Source organism: Neodiprion fabricii, chromosome 3 (genome assembly GCF_021155785.1).
Source record: "Neodiprion fabricii isolate iyNeoFabr1 chromosome 3, iyNeoFabr1.1, whole genome shotgun sequence".
NCBI classification, from domain to species: Eukaryota; Metazoa; Arthropoda; class Insecta; order Hymenoptera; family Diprionidae; genus Neodiprion; species Neodiprion fabricii.
The window spans coordinates 17739716-17758867 of record NC_060241.1 but is presented as its reverse complement, the minus strand read 5'-3'; the positions used below and the strand labels follow the sequence as shown (position 1 = coordinate 17758867).

At 34.4% G+C, this 19152-nt stretch overlaps 2 protein-coding genes across 6 annotated transcripts; one reads left to right on the top strand and one right to left on the bottom strand.

The window, feature by feature from the left end:
• Nucleotides 1-1298: 1298 nt before the first annotated feature.
• On the top strand, nt 1299-3093 carry LOC124177702 (activated RNA polymerase II transcriptional coactivator p15). 2 transcript variants are annotated; one of them, XM_046560369.1, is made up of 4 exons: nt 1299-1451; nt 1983-2087; nt 2533-2755; nt 2884-3093. In XM_046560369.1, exons 2-4 carry the CDS (start codon nt 2034-2036, stop codon nt 2964-2966), a joined length of 360 nt encoding a protein of 119 aa, XP_046416325.1. In that variant the 5' UTR covers nt 1299-1451; nt 1983-2033; the 3' UTR covers nt 2967-3093. The 2 variants fall into 2 exon arrangements, with proteins under 2 accessions (XP_046416325.1, XP_046416326.1); XM_046560370.1 differs by lacking the exon at nt 1299-1451 and adding an exon at nt 1667-1691.
• Nucleotides 3094-3504: 411 nt separating this feature from the next.
• LOC124177701 (serine-rich adhesin for platelets-like) lies at nt 3505-18209 on the bottom strand. 4 transcript variants are annotated; one of them, XM_046560364.1, is made up of 12 exons: nt 18009-18209; nt 15281-15451; nt 14121-14254; nt 13238-13388; nt 12892-13128; nt 12578-12819; nt 10957-11267; nt 10260-10852; nt 9565-9624; nt 4925-9448; nt 4469-4524; nt 3505-4097 (listed from the first exon to the last, which is right to left on the bottom strand). In XM_046560364.1, the coding sequence occupies exons 1-12, from the start codon at nt 18049-18051 to the stop codon at nt 3999-4001; spliced, it is 6621 nt and encodes a 2206-aa protein (XP_046416320.1). In that variant the 5' UTR covers nt 18052-18209; the 3' UTR covers nt 3505-3998. The 4 variants fall into 4 exon arrangements, with proteins under 4 accessions (XP_046416320.1, XP_046416321.1, XP_046416322.1 ...); XM_046560365.1 differs by having other exon boundaries at nt 12578-12807; XM_046560366.1 differs by having other exon boundaries at nt 14145-14254.
• Nucleotides 18210-19152: the final 943 nt, after the last annotated feature.

Genomic DNA, 19152 nt, shown 5'->3' with positions numbered 1-19152 from the left:
GGTATAACGCTGCAATGGTGCGGTGGTGTAGGTGCGGGGACTTTGTTCTGTAATTTTCCAACCTGCGTGAGCTTCTTTGTTGAGGCGCAAGCCCCCCTTTGGCCCCCCTCAGCCACTTAACTTCTTCCTGTTTACTTCTTAATGTTTTTACTATCTTGCTCGTTACAAAGTCCATATGTCATATTGGTTACCCGTCGTTTGTTAGTTTTATAGCTGTATGTATATAGAATTACATATGTATTATAATCGATTACTGTCGTTATTAACCTGGAGTACAATAGCGATTGTTTATGAAACATAGTTTGCTATTTGCTTAACATTATTAGAATCGCGCTGCTGCGAATATTCTTAGCTGTTTGTGTTATAACTACCTTAACAGATTTAGAGTATTTAATAATTTGATAATTCATAGCTTTAGAGCAGGTTTACATGTGTGCTTTTTTGGATATAATTCTCTTATGTAATTGTTAATTCTCATATTGATATAAATCGGCTTGGAAGCTTCTAGAACGTCTTCTTCATACTTGTCGGTTGCCTGTCATTGGGCGTTGCCGCGTATGCATCTTTGAGTTTAGTGCGAGTTGATTTACCTTTGATCGTTTCGTCGGTAAGTTTCCTAATGTATTCTCTAGGTGAAGCTCTGTATGGCTCCACATTGGAGATCTGCATTGCCTTCAAAACGTTGCGCGTGTTGCCTACAATACGACGTTACGAAAGAAGGTATAGTTCATGCTGGATAATTAGTATTCACGGTTTTGATGGTTTTGCAGTCTCTGGTTTTATGGGTTATTGCAGCAGTGCTATCTTTACATTATATTGGTTATGCATTTATCTATGGTTTTACAGTCTTCCATACTCCAGGCTACATAGTGAAGCGTATGTTGCTTAAAGTATAGTTCTCAGCTCCGAATGCACGAATGGCATTGTCGAGTGCTATATAATAATTGGATATAATCATGTTAGTTAATTATGGTGTTAATATGATAGTGACATATAGTAACGTATAATAATATTATAGCTCTCTGTAGTACGAAGATCTCGTAACATGGTTTTTAAGCCTTGGCTAGTGAATTTCATAGTTATTTCCATCTAGGGATATTCCAAATAGACAGTTGTTTTAATTTCTTATGGTTACAAGATTCTCGTACTTCGAGTTTGGTTAGTTGATAAAAGTAACATGCAGTAATAATAGTTGATAGAACATACGGACGTTCCGGTCGGATGTTACAAGTAGGTGAGCGGCCGCCATCTGCCGCGACATTGCCCAATTTTATTAGGCACAAGGACCGTTTCCCGCTCCGTGTCTTGGGGAACTGTACAGATTCAAATTATTCAAAAGCTGACTATCTTTAACAATCCGTAGTTGATGGTGTTCACGTTAACGGCTATCCGCTTTTTAATGTTTATTCGCCTGCTTGAGAGATTCTGCGAATTGCCACTTTTTTAATACGGTACATATAACTACCAAATTATCGATAAAAGAAAAAATCATTTGATACGTATCGCCATACATATAAGTTTCAAAATTCAGATATATTTTTGTCTATTGATATGTAATATCAGACTTTTTCCCAACCGGTCTTAGCCTTTTTATGTTTTTTGTACAGTTTTTCCCGATCTGTTTACTCATGTTCCTCATGTTCTTAAACTGAGCATCAAACACATCATTAAAAATTTACTAACCACGCCATGTATGTTCTGAATTTTATTCAGAGATACTCATACGTATACATTGATATGCACTAAATAACATTTTTATCGTCAGTTGACGTTTTCTGAAATTAATAGCGTTTAACAAGAAGTATTATTCCAGTACTAGTAGAGACATGTATATAACTATTTACAATCGGCAACTTTTCTTTGTGTAGCAATCTTAAAATATTGAAATGTTTGTAAATTATATTATTGGTTCAGGGTTATGACTAAAAAAATTTATTCTTTTACCAATTAATCAACTTAAGAGCAAGTTTTCATTGTTACAGTTAAAACCTGTCCAAGCATACAGAAAGCTATCCTGCAATATTCGTCTGACAATGCCGAAGTCAAAAAAGTATGTGGAGTCAAGTGATGACAGCAGCGACTCGGAGGTATATAAACTTTAATTTTTCAAATTTCTCTTCAATTTCAAACCTGGACTATTTTCTTAAAATGTTCTGTAAGTATTTCAATTTGGGTAGAATCTTGAAGTGATAATGCACAAATTTTTCATCCAATCCGAAAGAAAAAAAAGTTTCGAATTTTAAAGCCAACATATCGATGAAGTTAAATAGCTTGGAGTAGATAAATGCAGTCACTAGGCAATGTCTAACTGAAGTATTTGCACTGGAAAATTGTTTGAATTTATTGACATAAGATGTCCTAAAACTTCATTATGTTACAAATACTCAGGCTTGCTATTTTATTCTTGAGATTTGTATAAGTCCGGAACGAATTTACTAGCTAACAAACATCCACGAAACTTGTCTTTCGCTACCAAAAATGTGAAAAGTTTGAAGATATCAACATTTGTATCGTATTCTTGTTACCTTGTAGCCAAAATCAGAGAAAAAAGTGTCAAAAAAGTCAAAAAGAGAAAATTCAGATGTCGAGGCATCCCAAAGCAAAAAACCAAAGAAAGAAAAAAAGGAAGAAGACAATGCTTGGGACTTGGGAAATAACCGGCAAGTCACGGTTAGAGAATTCAAGGGAAAGCTATTGATTGACATAAGAGAAATGTATTACGATAAGGAAGGAGAATTAAAGCCTGGTAAAAAAGGTAAAATTGGCATATGTTACTTGCTTATTCTGAACGTGTTTCTTTAATGACGTGTGCAGAACCATATTTTTTGTGTTATTACTGTTGTATGTACATTAATTACTCTATGCTGGACTTCTATTTTATAGGAATCAGTTTAAACACAGCCCAGTGGCGAAAATTTGTGGATGCAGTTGCAGACGTTGATGAAGCTGTTAAATCGATGTGTTAAGATAAACAGATATATCTAAATATTAATAACATATGTTTTACTTCTGGAAGAAAAAATTTGTATTACCTCATATTGTAAGCTAACGTCGATTATTTAATAAATATGTGTTAATACTATAGGTATCTAATTATCACGTTAAGGTCAGTAACCTATTCGTACAAGTCTTGTCTATTAGTTTTCAAAAAACACACATGATTTAGCTATGTACAAGTTTAGTAAATTTAGCAAGTAGTGGGTTGGAAAAAAATTGAAACCATTTCTACATAGTAATATCTACACAATGGATGTGTGTATGAATACTTACGTTCATTTCTTGGAAACCGAGGAGTAATCGGGCTCACAATCAGATGTGCTTGATGTATGTCAAAATATTGTGAGAAAATATGAGCACGAATTATTCAAGGGCCATACTAGTCTTGCAGTTAAGAAATTTGATATTAATCAGAATTTTTTTTTCCTTATCACTAAACACAATAAATAATGGTCTCAAGAGGTGGAACGCCGAAAAAGAGAGGTAATGTGATTAAAAATCATATATAATATTTTTCTAATATAGTCCATGGGAGTCATTAATCTATATAATCGACAATGAACAGTCTCTTTTGGTCCAGTTACAAAAGTGGTAAGTTAACCCTTACGGAAAATACTCAACTTGCGTGTAAATTCGTACCCTCGACTTTTTGTTTGTGGGAATTAAGCAGTATCTATGAGCTGGGGGTTCGAATTTGCACCCAACTTAGGGTTTTTTTCCGAGAGAGAATAAAGTTCTGGAGAGTGACAACAATAGAAATACTCAACATTATTACTTTCTTTAGGCATGGTAATAAAAGGTTTGTCGGTAATGCCATTTATGTACTTCAGTGTCTTGAATTCTGCGCGGAAACTTTCGAATAAAAATAATAGTATTAATAGTAATAATAGTAGTTAGAAACAAATAACAATATCCAGTAAGTTACATGTATAAATATATGTTCAAAATTTAACAACATTATCTTCCTATGTACACTTAGTTAACTGTTTAAACCAAATGCATTATTGTCCGACAGGTCCATGAACAGACGTCAGAAAGAGGTCCAGGTCTAATTTCTTCAATAATGATTGTGGGTCAGCAATACGTCGTTTCTTTTCAATCTAAAATGTATAAAATCAATCTAATATCTTATATGCCTAGATATAATTAGTGATATTTCTGTCAGTATAAGAACACAAAACTGTAAATGTAGTAAGGAAAAATCAAAAAATAGTTATTATAAAATACGAATAATCAATCCTATTTCTCATCCTATTCTGAGATGTACCTGCAACAAATCGGGTGTAGAGGTAATAATATTTATTAAACCATGAATTTTCACTACGATACCTCATGGTTTTGTTTTCTTACCAAAGTTCTAGACAACAAGGAAGATGAACGTATTTCTAAATTTTAGATTTTTCTTTCTTCATTTTTCCTTCATTTCATTCTATGCTAACTTAAGAAATTGTAATAAATTTTTGCACCCTACCGGTTGATCTTCTACTGAGTCTGAGATTTTCAGTTTCTCCGAATCTGGGTTGCCATCTACAACATCAAATTAGTGTAACTTAGTTTTTATCCTCTTATCACTGATGATTCCTATGAAAAACGTGTGATCGGGCGCATTTTCGAAATAATTCTGACATTTGAATTGAACTTTTTCGTGAATGTTAATATTATGACAATTTACTTGGAAAGAATTGATTTCAAATATTACGAAAAACTGTTATCAGTTCTATTGAAAAATAAAATGTGCGAGCTGAATTATTTTCCGGGTAATATTGTGCTGCAAAATTTGTTGAAGATCAGTAAAGCATGGTGTCCAGTAAAAAATTCGTAAGAAATTCAATGACATTTCCAGGACATAAGAAAAATCTATGGATAGTTTCCAGGACCACTGAACACCATGTAAAGGTAATTTATTTAATGTGTTGTAAGTCTTTACCTTCATGCTCCGTTTCATCATCTTTCTTAGTCAACATGAGGCTCTTGGTTTGCGTTTTTGTAGCATTCTTCTTAACTTTGGATGGTGCAGTTTTTAATTTCACGCTCGAAGATAAAACAACTGATGTCTCTATTATATCGTTTTCAAATTTTGTTCCAAGTGTACTTGTGGGTTTCAGAGCCTCTTCTTTTGTGGATTTGGAATTTTTAATTTTCAGCTTCTTAGCCACTACTCTTTTCTTTGGTCTTGGAGAATGATTGAAAATTTCTTCATAAGCAGTGGATGTCATTACCTTCTGACATTCTGTTCCGTTGTCATCATCAAGATACCGAGATATTATATATTCCAAACTACTACTACGAAACTTTGTTCTCTTTTTCTTTATTGATACGGAATCAGTATGGAAAAACTGATATTCACCCAACTCGTTAATATGTAATTGAGAACTGTTGCCTGTGTTCCCAATTGTTTCGGTTTTATTCGCCGGAACTAATTTCAAACATTCCAAAACATTTGTTAATTCTTCTTTTGATTTTTTAGGCACAATCTCACAAATCTTCGGTTCGGATTGAGCGCTATAAACAGGCATAGAAGGTTCACTTTTTTGCGTATCCGATAATTGACGGGTTTTCGAACGAGTAGTTCTCTGATCGCTATTTTCCTCATCACTGAAAAGATCCCTTTTGATCTGGTCGACTTTAGACAACTGAACAGTCTGACTTTTTTTCACTGGAATGGTGATATTTTCTACAGGACATTCCTCATCATTTTTGTCATCAGAATCTTTTTCGAAAATCGTTTCACACTTTTGGGATACAATTGCTATAAGTTCGGTTGAATGTCTTGGATCAATAATTTTGCTAGTAGCTCCAAGGTCTTCATTCAATTCCGTGTAACTCATTGGTTGTGAGGTATCGTAATCTAATGTAGTCAAACCCACTGTCAATGGATCTTCATTTCTCATCGTATCACAAATTTTGGAGTCACACTCAGCTTTGGCAGTCTCCTGAAGCACTTGCCGATTTCGTATTCTCCTGATCGATTTTCTACTTTTCAGAGGTGCATTACAGTCTTTTTTTCTTATCGTAGAACTTTTGTGTGTATTCATATTAGATGACTTTTTTGTGCCACTTTGAGCTGCATCACATTTTTCCTGTTTACAGTCTTCAGAAATTAATTTCACCGAAGCTTCTTGGGATTGCGTAAGCTGTGCTCCCTCATTACTTTCATTTTCCGAAATCCGTTTGCTCGATGCTCTGCTACTGTTTGTCGCATTGGGGTTTGTTTTTTTTTTAATTTGAATAACTTGCTTTGTTGCTGGATTATCAGACATTGTTTGAGTTGAACTCTTTCTCTGTTCATAAGTGGAAAATGTGGCTATAGTATGTTTTTCTTTGGTATTCATTTTCGCATTTAAATTTACTTGTTTGAACCTTACTCTATTTGGAGCTATCTTTGTCTGAGGATTACTTTTCAGCTTAGCCATAAGACGCAGTCTTTTTTCTTCCAAATGCATACCAAGCTTACCATCTAATGTAACGGATGATGAGGAGACTTGGCTATTCGAAGGTTGTGTTGTACTGCTTACAATTTCAGATAGCAATGGTGGCTTGAGTGCAAGTGAAACATCTGGCAAAAAGTGTTGCACACTTATAATTTTCGGTTTCAGTCTTGTAAAAGGATGAATATGAGTTTTATTAACTACCTGATTCTGTTTTGAACTATCTTCATAGCCAGAATTGTCCAAAGTAGAAAGTTTTGACTTTAAATTGGTTAAATTTTCTATTCCAGATTTAGAGCTACTAGGAGTTTCGGAAATATTAGCCTCGGACAGTAGTGCCTCATCTTTAAGCGGTGTTTCCTTTGTTGAAGCGTCTACCTCCTCCTGAGTCTTATTCAGTAACAGTACTTTTAAAGGTGATGTTTCTCCTTTCTCTAATGACGAAGTATGTTGCATTTCAAAGAGATTTTTGTTACTTTCTACTGCAGCAACGCCGTTGTTTACAGTTATGGGAGAAAGTTTACTTATTAAATCGTGAGTATTCAGTACATCGGGTTGATTTTTGGCACAAGAGTCAGTGCTGGTATCGCACGCGTTAGATTTTGTTTTACATTTTGTTACCGACTTGAATGGCGTAGATGTAGTCGCAAAACTGGAGCAACTACATGATGATGACGTTGATGAAGATGAACTAGTGCCAGATGATGACGATTTGCTCGATTCATTTAGACTTGTGGAATCAGTACTCTGATTTTGTGGGGACCGTTCAAAAACATTTTCATCTTCGATCTGTTCTTGAATATTAATAGGTGTCGCATAGATCAATTCAGGTAATAGTACTTCAGTACTTGTAGAATTTGTCGATATCTTCAACTCTTTGTCAGCTTCTTCTTTTGATAAATTTTCCTTTATTACTTCAAACTGTGTTATTTCTGGTTTACGCTTTAAAGTACTTCTTATAAAATCATTATCCACCACACTATTGAGCATATCATCAGGGTCCGTTTTCATGGACGGTGCAACGGGTACAACTTCGGGCCCACTTTTTTTTGTGGTATTTAGGCTACTGAACACGTTATCTACAATATTCGGCTGTTCTGTACTCGGTTCATAATAAGGCGAACATGTTCCAAACTCTCCTTTCTTGATTGCATCAATCGTGATTTCTTCCATTGTTTTTGGCGTTAGCCTTATGTTTGGAGTCGGTGGAAAATCCGGCGTACTAATGATACCTGGAACTTTGCTTGATTCCTGGGTCCTGTTCGTAAATGGAGTTATAGTAATGCTACTTGGACTGAGCATTCTTGGAGTGGGAGGAATACCAGGAGAAATATCGCCTTTTCTTGGAGTTTCTAAATCACACATTTGCAATATGTGAGTTGTTAGACTATGAGTTTCAGGAGAAACTTTCAAACATTCACTTTTCTTTTGGCTAGAGTCATTAGGGCATAAAGTTGTGCTTTCGATTTCACGATTGTACTTGTGTTTTGAAATTTTTGTTTCCAAAGTTTTTAATATAGCATACTTTTTAACACTCAGTTTTTCTTTCGTTTTACTCACATCAAAGCCTTCAGAGGATTCCATCTCATCTTTAAGAGCATGTTCATGCCGTAATTTGGAGGTAACGATCTGTGCATCGGTTTGCACGACTAATTCGACATTTGTATTTAAAGCAGAGCGCTTTTCATGCAGTGATATCTCTTTGTTTGCTACTGAAGGACTAACATCCGCAACTTCATCAGATATAACTTCGTCAAAACTATTCACACCCCGTTTTACAATAAATTTCGATTCATTCCGGTCCATTATTACGCCATGCTTAGACTGCTCAGCATTTTCACTTCCTTCAGATTTTGAAGCATTTTCCTTTCTACCTGCGCTGCAGCTTTTCCCAACTCTACTTTTCACTTTTACAGGTCCCTTTTTCACTAGCAATGTCGAACACGAAGGTTGTTGATAGTCCTGTAAAACTTGCCTAAGATCGGCATCCCAACTTTTTTTCACAGTACATGACGAGGATTTTGCTTGAGAATAGGATGGTGGTTCATCGTGTTCGACGGATGTTGACGAAGAACTGGGATGTGGAGATGTGCCGCCAAGGATCATTCCAACGCCAGTGTACTTATCCCAGCCTCCGAGTAACTTTGGAGCAGGGCTTCTGGTAGCAATTGGTACTTTATATGGCTGTTGATCTTTCACTGGTGTTTTTATTTTCTGTGACATCGTTACCGAACCAGAAAAAGGTGGAGACTTGAAGAGGCTTGTTCTACAAGCTGACCTTATACGTTTAGACGATTTTGGAGAAAATTGTACACTTTTGTCGCTGCCTGTTTTCTGCTCAGAACTAGATGATTTTTTTGGGGTGTTAAAATCCAGTGCTCTTATGTGATTGCTTCGCCTTCGAGGGGTTGACATGCTTAATCTGTTATTTCTGGACCTATTTCTTAACAATGACTTTGGAGTGTTCCGAGCAAATAAAATATTTTCCGTATGAGGCAATACTTTAGATTCGTCAACCTTGATATCCACATCTAATTGTTCAATCGGAACATCATTGGTCAGTTTTGCTGATGATACGTTGGATGTTGATGTGATATTTTTGTTATCGTGGAATTTTAGATAGGGAGAGAAACCGGTACCAGTTAAGGCCATTGTATCATCAAGATTTATCATTGGCATATTCCCAGCATTTTCAATCAGTGTACCAAAGCTATTGTCATTTGCATAAAGTGTTATAGACTCAACTTCTGCAGAACTAGTCTGTTCTGTGTTCGTAACCGACAAAGTTTTAGACTCTACGGCGGTATTTGTCGGTACAATAGCAGACTTAAGATTTTTCTTTTTTTTCATCATTTTGCGATTACACTTTGTATTAGCTCCTGATACCTGTGATGACGATGGAGGATTCGTTATCATTTTCTCTACTTTGGTAGCGACTTGAGGTTGAATCTTCGATTGAACTTGTATCGGAACATGTACAGCTCTGAGATACAACGGCAACATTGGCTCCAAATTGTCAGGTCCTAGAAAAAATATGCCAATTGTTTAATTGAATTTTAATACTTAATTCAATAATATTCGGACATGAATACAATTTAATGGTTTAAGAATATTTAAGGATCATAATTTCCTTGTTTACCTTTTGGGGCAATGGGAACGAATCGAGGTTCAGGGTAAGACACAGTTGACTGGGATGAGGCTGAAATGTTAAAGATTTCATTTACTCAAACTCAGTTTCTCAGTTTTCAATATTAATTGTACACATTCCTTAACTCTTATTTTACAGTTATGTTAACCACTCGTCAGTTTGTGTACACCAGATTTCAAGATTACACGATTCTGAAAGACATCATGGATTATGTGATTGTAGATTTCAAAACATTTATAGGATTTCAAAAAATTTCGAAGTATTTCATAGGATTTTAGTGATTTCGCATGTCTTCACATAATATTTTACAAGATTTCACAGGACTTTAATAGATTATGGTATATTTCAGGAGATTTTCGAGACCATTTCATAAAATTTCATGTGCGATGTAGACCAAATGTGAAAGGTGGTCAACCCCTTGAGTAAGGTATGTCTCAGCATCGAAAATTACTCGTATTGAATAATTCAATTCTATTTTGTAATAGAAAACCACCTGTATCACAGAGGTCAAAAGCTTGCGATTATCTAATAACCACAAGTAAAATGACTCCGCAAAAATATTTTTTTTACAGATTAGTATTTATTATACAAATGAATGAGAGAGAAAATGAACTAAATCATGAATGCTGCGTGTATCCAATAAATGTAAGTAACTCGTTTAAAGATCTTTAATATTTCAAACTTACACAGATTATCTGCTTTAATACTATTGCGCACTTCTGCTGCAGAACAAAGAATCAATGTAGGCATCGCCATCATTTCTTGTTCACTGATGAGATTAATCTGATTGCCATTTAGCTCAGAATTAGAATTTGGACAAATGAGGTTTTTAACGGCTGGTTCCTCACTACTTTTGTGGCTTGTAAGATCATTTTCCATTACTTCAGTACTGTCTGCGATCTGACTTGCAGGAGGAATTGATACAGGTTGCGACAATTCAGTGGACTGGATAGCCACAGCAGGCTTTGCTGCTATAGCATTCCCGACTGCAGGACCTTTGTCTGACATTTGTTTATTTCCAACAATGTTTGCATTAATAATACTCCGAATAGCTTCAGCGTTATGATCTTCAAGAGCATTGTCAACTCTTTCAACGTCTTTTGTTCTGTCTCTTTCGTCCTCCGGCTTACTATTCTGTTGTCGAGATGAACTACGTAATCTGTGCTTCAAAGGTAACTCTGTTATGCCATTTGAACTCGTACTTTTAGTGGATACTACTGAAGTTACTTCTTCCAGTTCCATGTCAACTACAGCAGTATTAGATGGTTCCGTCTGAATTCTGCAAACAAAATTAAAAAAAATTAGATAAATCTATCCCCAATTCAATAATGAAAGTGAATTTCATATACATAATTTATAGCACCACAATGTAAATTCAATTACCTAGAATTTGTTTCATGTTCCAAACTAACTCTGAAGTCATGCTCTTCATCTGGACTGGTATCGGTATCCACATTAGGTCCTATGATCTCGTCCAAAAAATTTTCAAATACTGGATCCGTTTCTGTCGCTACCACTATGGATTTAATTGCATTATTCAGCTCAGCCATGATCGAGGTGTTCATCTCGCCACTCATAGACTCACAAATGCTTTCATCCTTAGAAGGCATTTCTATGGGAAGTATTGCTTTGTTTATATTTTCAGCTATTCTTTCTTGCAATTCCGTCCGATTAAGTAGTTCTTTGGTCAGTAACTATAAGTTCACAAGATTTGTTAATTAAAAGAATAAATAATATATACTTGTAAGTATGATACATCGTTTGAATCTTTCTGTAAAAATGATTCATGCCACTGATAGTCTAAAATGACATGCTACCAAGTTGCTGCGTAGTTTTCAAGGGATTGTACATTCTGAAAGAATCATTTATTCACTAAAAACTTTAAAGGTTAAGCACTACTACCACAAAATATCCGTTTTGTCTAACATAAAGGAGATTCTGTTCAAAATGAAACATAATTTTTTTTATACATGGTGACAATTTTCTCACGCACAATGCAACTTTCAAAAAGACTAGTCCGTGTGAGAACGTCAGCAGACAAAATTTATGTGAAATGTGCACTGCATTTAGGTACATCAAAAAAAAAAAATATCTGAAATTTTGTAGTAATGCATCACGCATGGTAGTGTTTAGAGGTTGGGTGTGCTGGATAACGAGGGTCGATTCTATGTCCATTGCTTTTAAATTTTTTTCGTTTGTCCAATAATTTTTTCTGAATAGTCATTCATTTTCAGCTGATCTTCTATTGCGCCGAGTTCTGCCTTCGGATTTCGTCCGATGATACAAAGCCAGTAGTCATGTTGAATGAGAATATTCTTCCCAACTCCCAAATAATAACATGCAAAAGAAAATGTCAAACTGATCTTGCACAAACACACAGCGTTTGGAATAAGTAAAGTTACTGAAGTTTTTTTATCGTTATTTCACAAGTCAGGCTGCCGAAAAACATTTCCAAAATTTAAAAACAATTAGCTGCGTTCGCACTTAAGACTATAGAGTCCTATAATTAGTCTTACAGTTTACAGAACAAACTTATTATACTCTAAAATATGGTTGAGGAAGCAAGAATCAAGTGTGACGTTTTATCCATAAGGTACTGGCATAACCACAAGATTCTCAAAGTAAACTTTTTCGTATCCTAAGTACTAAGCATCATATGCTTTCGAATTTACTGATCTGTACAGATCGCACAAGATTTCAAATATAAATTGTGTTCTCCATGAGAATATCAATGATACAACAGCACAATAGACATTTGTACGAATAGATTCAAATGTGACATGCCACATAACTGAGTTAATAATCACCTTAATGAGGTAATTCATACAAGTAGGCAGTTGTAAAAGAGGACGAATTTTAGGAACGTCAAAAATCTCCAAATTCGTCCGTTTTTTTGGCCGTCCAGTTGTATACACCCCCGTAATCAATGTGTCGTATATGATTTGTATAATGAGATCATTGCATGCTACATATTTGTGCAAAATCAGGACTATTATAAACTTACGCTTAAATTTTCAATTGGCTCATCGTCCAGCTCATTTGATTCTGATTCCGAGAGGGCGTAGGGAGTGGTTTGTACTTCAATGCTGGAGTACGTGGTCAATTCATCGGTACTAGTAGCCATCGTTTTTCCTCCGAGCATTAAGTTCTTGTTTTCCTCATTATCTGTCCGCCTCAAATCCGTTATATCTGTTACATCTTCCAAACCTGAACTGCATTTCTCCAGTCTTCCACCTGCAGTTTGTACTAAGTTACACTAATGATCTGTTCAAAATACAATATCCGTAAATGTTATTGTTTGACGTGTAAACACCCTACTCGAAGTTTCCTGCTCTATGGCCTGGTTGGACAATCTCGTATCGTGACACATCTGTGTCGTAAGAGATGAAAAATCACCCAAAGGAGGGCGATCAGTGTACTCATTTTTTGTTGAAGTGCAGTAAACGCCATCACTGTCATGGCTAGTAGACGGCTCAGGCTGATGGGTTACGCTGCTCAAATATGTATGACCAGGTAAGCTTTCCAGTGGAGTAGCTTCTACTGTTTCGCAACGTACTGAAATAATTTATTGCATGATTTACTTGAAGTGATCTCAATATCGAATTAAGTCGCATTGTATTTTATCAACAACTTCTGGTTAATCAATTACAAATATGCCACTCACACTGACTGCTTACTGGCTCGGTCTGGTTTTCACTTAGTTGATGTAGCGGTTTTGGGCAACGCCTAGAACGCTCTCTATCACTGGCACTGTGATACCTTTTACGTATACTACTAGTTATTAACGGAGATCCGCCATAAGTTTGAGAACTCGCCTGTAAATAATTTGTGTTTAAATCGATGTGCCCCATTTTTCAAGGATAAGTAATGGAGATTAAATTTAATTATAGTACACGAGGATTCGATAGATTCTCAGTAAAACATCGTAAGCTAATTTTTTATTAAATTGTATTGACAAGGATGAATTTTGTAACTTCAACACAACGAAACAGTTTGCGGAAAACTTTAGAATTTCCAAAAATGTACCAAGTTATAAATTGCTTTTGTGATATAATTGTGAGGTGAGTAATATTATGTTACACAAATATTTAGAACATCTTTTGCGCTATGCAATCCTGAATATCATCTATTTTTGCCATTACAAGTTAGCTTTTAGATGTGCATCTACAGTATTTTAATTTTAGTCCATTAAATATTGATAAACATTACCAAGAACAAAATACTTTTAAATAATACACAAAATACGTAGATGTATCTCTGTTCGTGCAGAAAAATATAGTGGCTTGAATATTTATGGTAAAAAGATATTTAAAAAAATTTTTTATTATATTTTGAAGTAGAAGCTCGCATATTGTAGTTCTTGACAAAATGAGGTTTCTAAAATGTTTAATAAATATTATAGCGTGGTGTTGGCAAGCATGACGAAAAGTGATGATTTTGACTTTTAAGAAAAAATAATAGTGAGATACAAATTTCTAATCCGTTCATATGCATATGAAATCAAAATTCTTCAAAGTAGCAAGAACTTGAAAGAAATGAGCTAATACTTGTGATGGAACATTGATGTTTACTACAAAACGTTGTCCTCGAGATCCTCCAATCAGAAATCGCAACTGGTCCAGCAAATCGCCACATCGTTTGACCTGCTCACAATCCGCAACTTTATTCAATCTCTCCTGCACTGTAATCAAAATATGCAACCTCAGGAATGGCTGCCATACAGTACTTGACCTAAATTTTGTATATGAGTCAGAGGGTATGACATTGCTGAAATTTCCTCAAACTGTTATAGAAAATCCAAACTATTTGCATGGGCATATTTTACGACTTAATTAGCGTCAATGGTAACTCATAGGTAAATCATTTCTAAGCATAGCTGTAAAGATGTCCATCGCAAGATGCATCGAAATTGGTACAGCTGTTCAATCTCCGCAAATTTATATTATTACTAGCATAAAATTTAGAGAGAAAAAAGAGAAAAAAAAACACGCAGCAAACTACTATTTTAAAAAATTATCATATCGACCTATGTTCATTTATCACCGTAACTCAGTATTGTCGTGAATTTGAATTTGCAATCCAGTCTGATTACTGAGATTTCAGGAACAAAGATAGGTGCATTTCAAGATATGAATGGAAGTAAAAGTTAGGGGGTAATCCGCTACTTTAGACTTATTATTGAGAAAGGTGATGCTTCAGGGGAAATAAGAAAATCAATGAAGTTTCGGATTAAATCGAAGACTATGCAATAAGACTAAACAACTTGCTACTGCCAGTACTGCAATAGAAAACAAACTAGTTTGAATTGAAAGAATTAGAACAAACACAGAAGTTTATTTTTCTACATTCGTCCATATTTCTGCTCTTTTGGAAACCAAAAATTACTCTCATATAACAATATTACTTAGTCGAAAAGGATTTTTGCTGTCTACAAATTGAAAAATAATGATAAATGGTGGTGATTTTTACCATTGCATATTGTGGATTAAAGAAAGTATAAAAAATACATTGTCTCGTACTTGGATGCCTTATCATTATGTGACTAATGGTGCAGAATGTAATGATTTTTATTTTTAATACCTGCAGTAATAAATATTTATTACACAAATAGATTTCTTTAAACGAATTTTACTTGTCTTGTCTTTAAAAAATTTGTAACATTAATGTGGATTGCTAATATAATGAGTTTAGGAGATTAAAATGTCACCTAATAAATGAGCAGCAGAAAATTTATCAAATATATCAGTAAGTGTATATCCGTTGACACGGGTGTTGAACCGTCTGCCGTTTAATACAGCAGTGCGACATTCATGCAGGTGTGGAGAGGCTTCCAAAAACGATCTGGCAGCCTCATTGCATTTTTGGTCTTCAAGGTATCCTGAAATTCAAGAAAAAAAAAAAAAATTCATGTTGAAGAAAAACCACAAGTGTCAAATAGCAGTTTTGAGGGTGTATGGGTCGCAATGCCTGAATCAAGAGTGATGAAGAGAGAAAAAATTTCCAGTGGTGTTATTTGTGTAAATGACAGTAAACGCAAACAAAATAACATACCTACTACGAAAAAAAAACATTCATCTAATTGTAAGCAAATTTGAATAACACAAGCTCAGATATCAGCAATTTGAGCAAAGGTTTTTTAATTAGAACGTTCAAAGTGATCAAGCTGTGATGTTTTTGGGCTTGTTTTGTTCTCCATAGAGATCTTCGTAGACTACTGAATATTTTTTTCAAATAGTTATTTTCAGAGTCGTTGAAAATTTGTTTTTGTAAGTACGGCACAAAAGGTGTTCATCAACAATTATACTTGCATATGGTAGCTGTAATGAAACGTAGAATGTCTTGAATGTTTTTAATACAACTTGTGAGGATCAGGTCAGTCTACGAAATGAGATCAAAAACATTAGAATTGGTTTGAAATCATAGGAATTTAATAATTGTAAACCTTTTCATTATATGTCTCATTATACCTTCTCTATTGATGAATATTTAGTTTTATAGGTGGGCAAAGTCCCGTATGATATAAATAAATAAATAAATCATACAACTTTTAGGCAAATTGTTCATACCTTAGCCTGTGTTATTCATATTTGTTTACTTCCATTTCTGTTACACAGTACACAGAAATAACACTGTTGGAGCTTTACTAAATAGTTGTTCTCCTTTCCTAATGTTTCATTCAGATATTGTGACCTTTTCATCTTCAATTGCATACGTACGTACTGTATAGTAACTTATGTTCAACGCGTGATAACTAATCTACAAAAAATTATTTAAATTTGGAAAGTGCATCCGATAAGAGAAGTTGGATTGAAGTTTAATTACTGCCTGTAGAAACACAAATACAGGCATTCTTTTTAGGCATCCATAATCTTTGATACTTTAAAAGGTTATTTAATTTGGTACTTTACTTATGTACAATGCGTATTAAGTCGAGTGTCTTATGAGGTGAAATTGAAGAAAACATAGATTTAAACTCTGACATGACATAAATAAGTTTTATTTTATCGCTAGCTAAAACACAGTATCTATTTTAGTTTTTCAGAGATAATAGATATCAAAGTTTGTTACTACAACTATATATGTTCTTCACTCTAGATGTGAATCCATCATCATTCGTAAGTACTTCAAGAACATAGCAACTTGAATAGTCACTTATTGCGAGTATTGTTGTCAAGACTTGGGTTTAGTAATTAAATTTAATGCCAGACTGTTGTGGAATACTGTTCTTGTGATATCTGTAGGCTGTATAATGTAGTAAGCTCAATGTTAATAATATTGAGTTTGTTTCAAATCATCTGAGATAAGTCTTCATGAATATTCTTTTTTGGGACTTTTGAGAATTCCTGCATTCATCCTCCAATAGCAGATGAGTATGGGGTTGAAGTTAGTATTTTAAACGAAAGAAATGTTGGTAAAACTTACTTTCAAGAAATCAAGTTTCCAAAATATAAGTATATTTTGCTTTGTAATAGTTTATTAAACTTCAGACATTTTTAAAGTTGCCAAATGAATTTTTACTTTACATTTGCATCATTGAAGTAACGTTATTAACTTTGACCTCATTTATTTCTAGGGCTACTTGAGACTAGCAAATCTTTCAGGTAGATAGAATATAAATAATCTTTCAAACTTTCTGTTTTTGAAAACTAGCAAATAATAGACTAATAGAATTGATAACCAATTCAAAGAAATTAAAGCAGTCTATGATGTTGTTCATTTTACACTATGCATTGGATTGTCGATTATATTTGCTACAATTACTACCTAACTGGTGTATTATTTTAATTCCATGCTTCCTCAATCAAATTCCACAATGCTGATCATATAGAGAATTTATTATATATGGAGAGTCTAACAAAAGCAGGCAAGATCGATAAGTGTGCTGTACTGGCTCGATTTTCGCCGCGCTATATTTTCAAGCCTCAAAGTTCAATGCAGCTAAGGTTTGGATCAATAAAAATAGAAGAAAAAATTATAGTAATTTGATTCAAGTCACCTTACCAAGATTCATATACCCATCAAGAATTCAAAATCAACAAAGACTTGGCTTTTCGATCATGCTTGATCGATTGGAACGTCAGGTGTACAGGTAAAGTATGCTGAATAAGAGTTTTGGATACTACAAGCTGCTTAGTAAAGAATCATAAAACACAGATAGAGAATAAGTTACGATTATGCACTTAAAGGTACGTGAAGTGGGTGGTGTAGTTGAATGTAAACAGCTACAAGCAAACATATACATTGTAAACACGCCACTTTATTCTTTCGTAACTCTATTGAAACGGAAAGTTAAACGATCATGACTAAAGATGAAAGTCAGAGAATAAGAAGAAATTAGATTCTACGTGCACAAAGTATTGTTCACAACAAAGGCTGTTGATATTCCCGCCAGAAGTAAAGGTTAGCGACGACTAAGAAGCCAAATAAAATCTTACCGAAAACCAGTCTTGCAATTTCCGATGGCAGTAGAGCCTCCATTTGTTTAACTCTGGAAGACACGCCGAAAACGATGAAGATACTTCACAAATAAACTGTTAATACTAATAGTCCGCGGTCAAAATTGAGACGCTACTAAACTGAATCCAAGCAAAACATTTTTTACGTTTGTATGCACTTGTACCAGAGGAGTAGGTCTGTACTCGCGACAGTGGCGACGACATTGGTAAAAAGATCAACTGCACAGGTCTTTTCTCTAAAAGTTTCCCTCGCTCTCTCCAGTTGAGTTGAGCTTAAGTATTGGGAAATCATCCACTCAGATACGCTACCTGACGGATCAAATATAAACTACTCTATGCAGGTCAAGCTTAAACTGCTGATATCAAATATAATATGTGAGAAATGTAGTTTAAAAGTGTTAAACTTTTTTTTAAATATTAAGTAATCAATTATTATCTATGAGCTTAGTTATTACTTAAAAACATCTTAAATTTCAATATTTGATCAAAAAATTTAATCATGGAGTTTCCACCACGAGAAAATAAAAATAAAACTTTCTGCTGCGTGTATGGGTGTAATAGCAAGTCTAGTAAGAACAATACAGTTCGATTTTACACTTTTCCTTCGGCAAATTCTAGTTTTGCAGTGATCAAAAATAAATTTGGTGAAGATGAAGTAATTGATCGTCGATTAGCTTGGATAAAAGCATTGAAAATTGGGAATGAGGTTACACAGTCAAAAAAAGTGTTTTCATTACATTTCACCAAAAATGACTTCATACCAACATGTAAGTAATTACCTATAGAATTTCATTTCATAATTATTTGTTTATCATCAATATCAAACGAAATTTTTTGTCGTGTAATATTTGTCAGAAAAAATAAAAAACAATAAACATTAAATTTTATTTTTCATTGCAGCCAAAATTGCGATATTGCACCCACAATTTCATGCGGTGGATCTTTTAAACGAGAAGTTTGGAGACAGAATGCAATTATTTTATACTCATTATCACAACTAGTATCTGATTGCTGTAGGCCACATTTCATTAGATGTCCCGCATCAAGTATATCTTCACCACCAATAAAATTTTTATGACTAGGCTGAGTATTTGCAAACTCACAAATTCCTTGTATTGAAAAT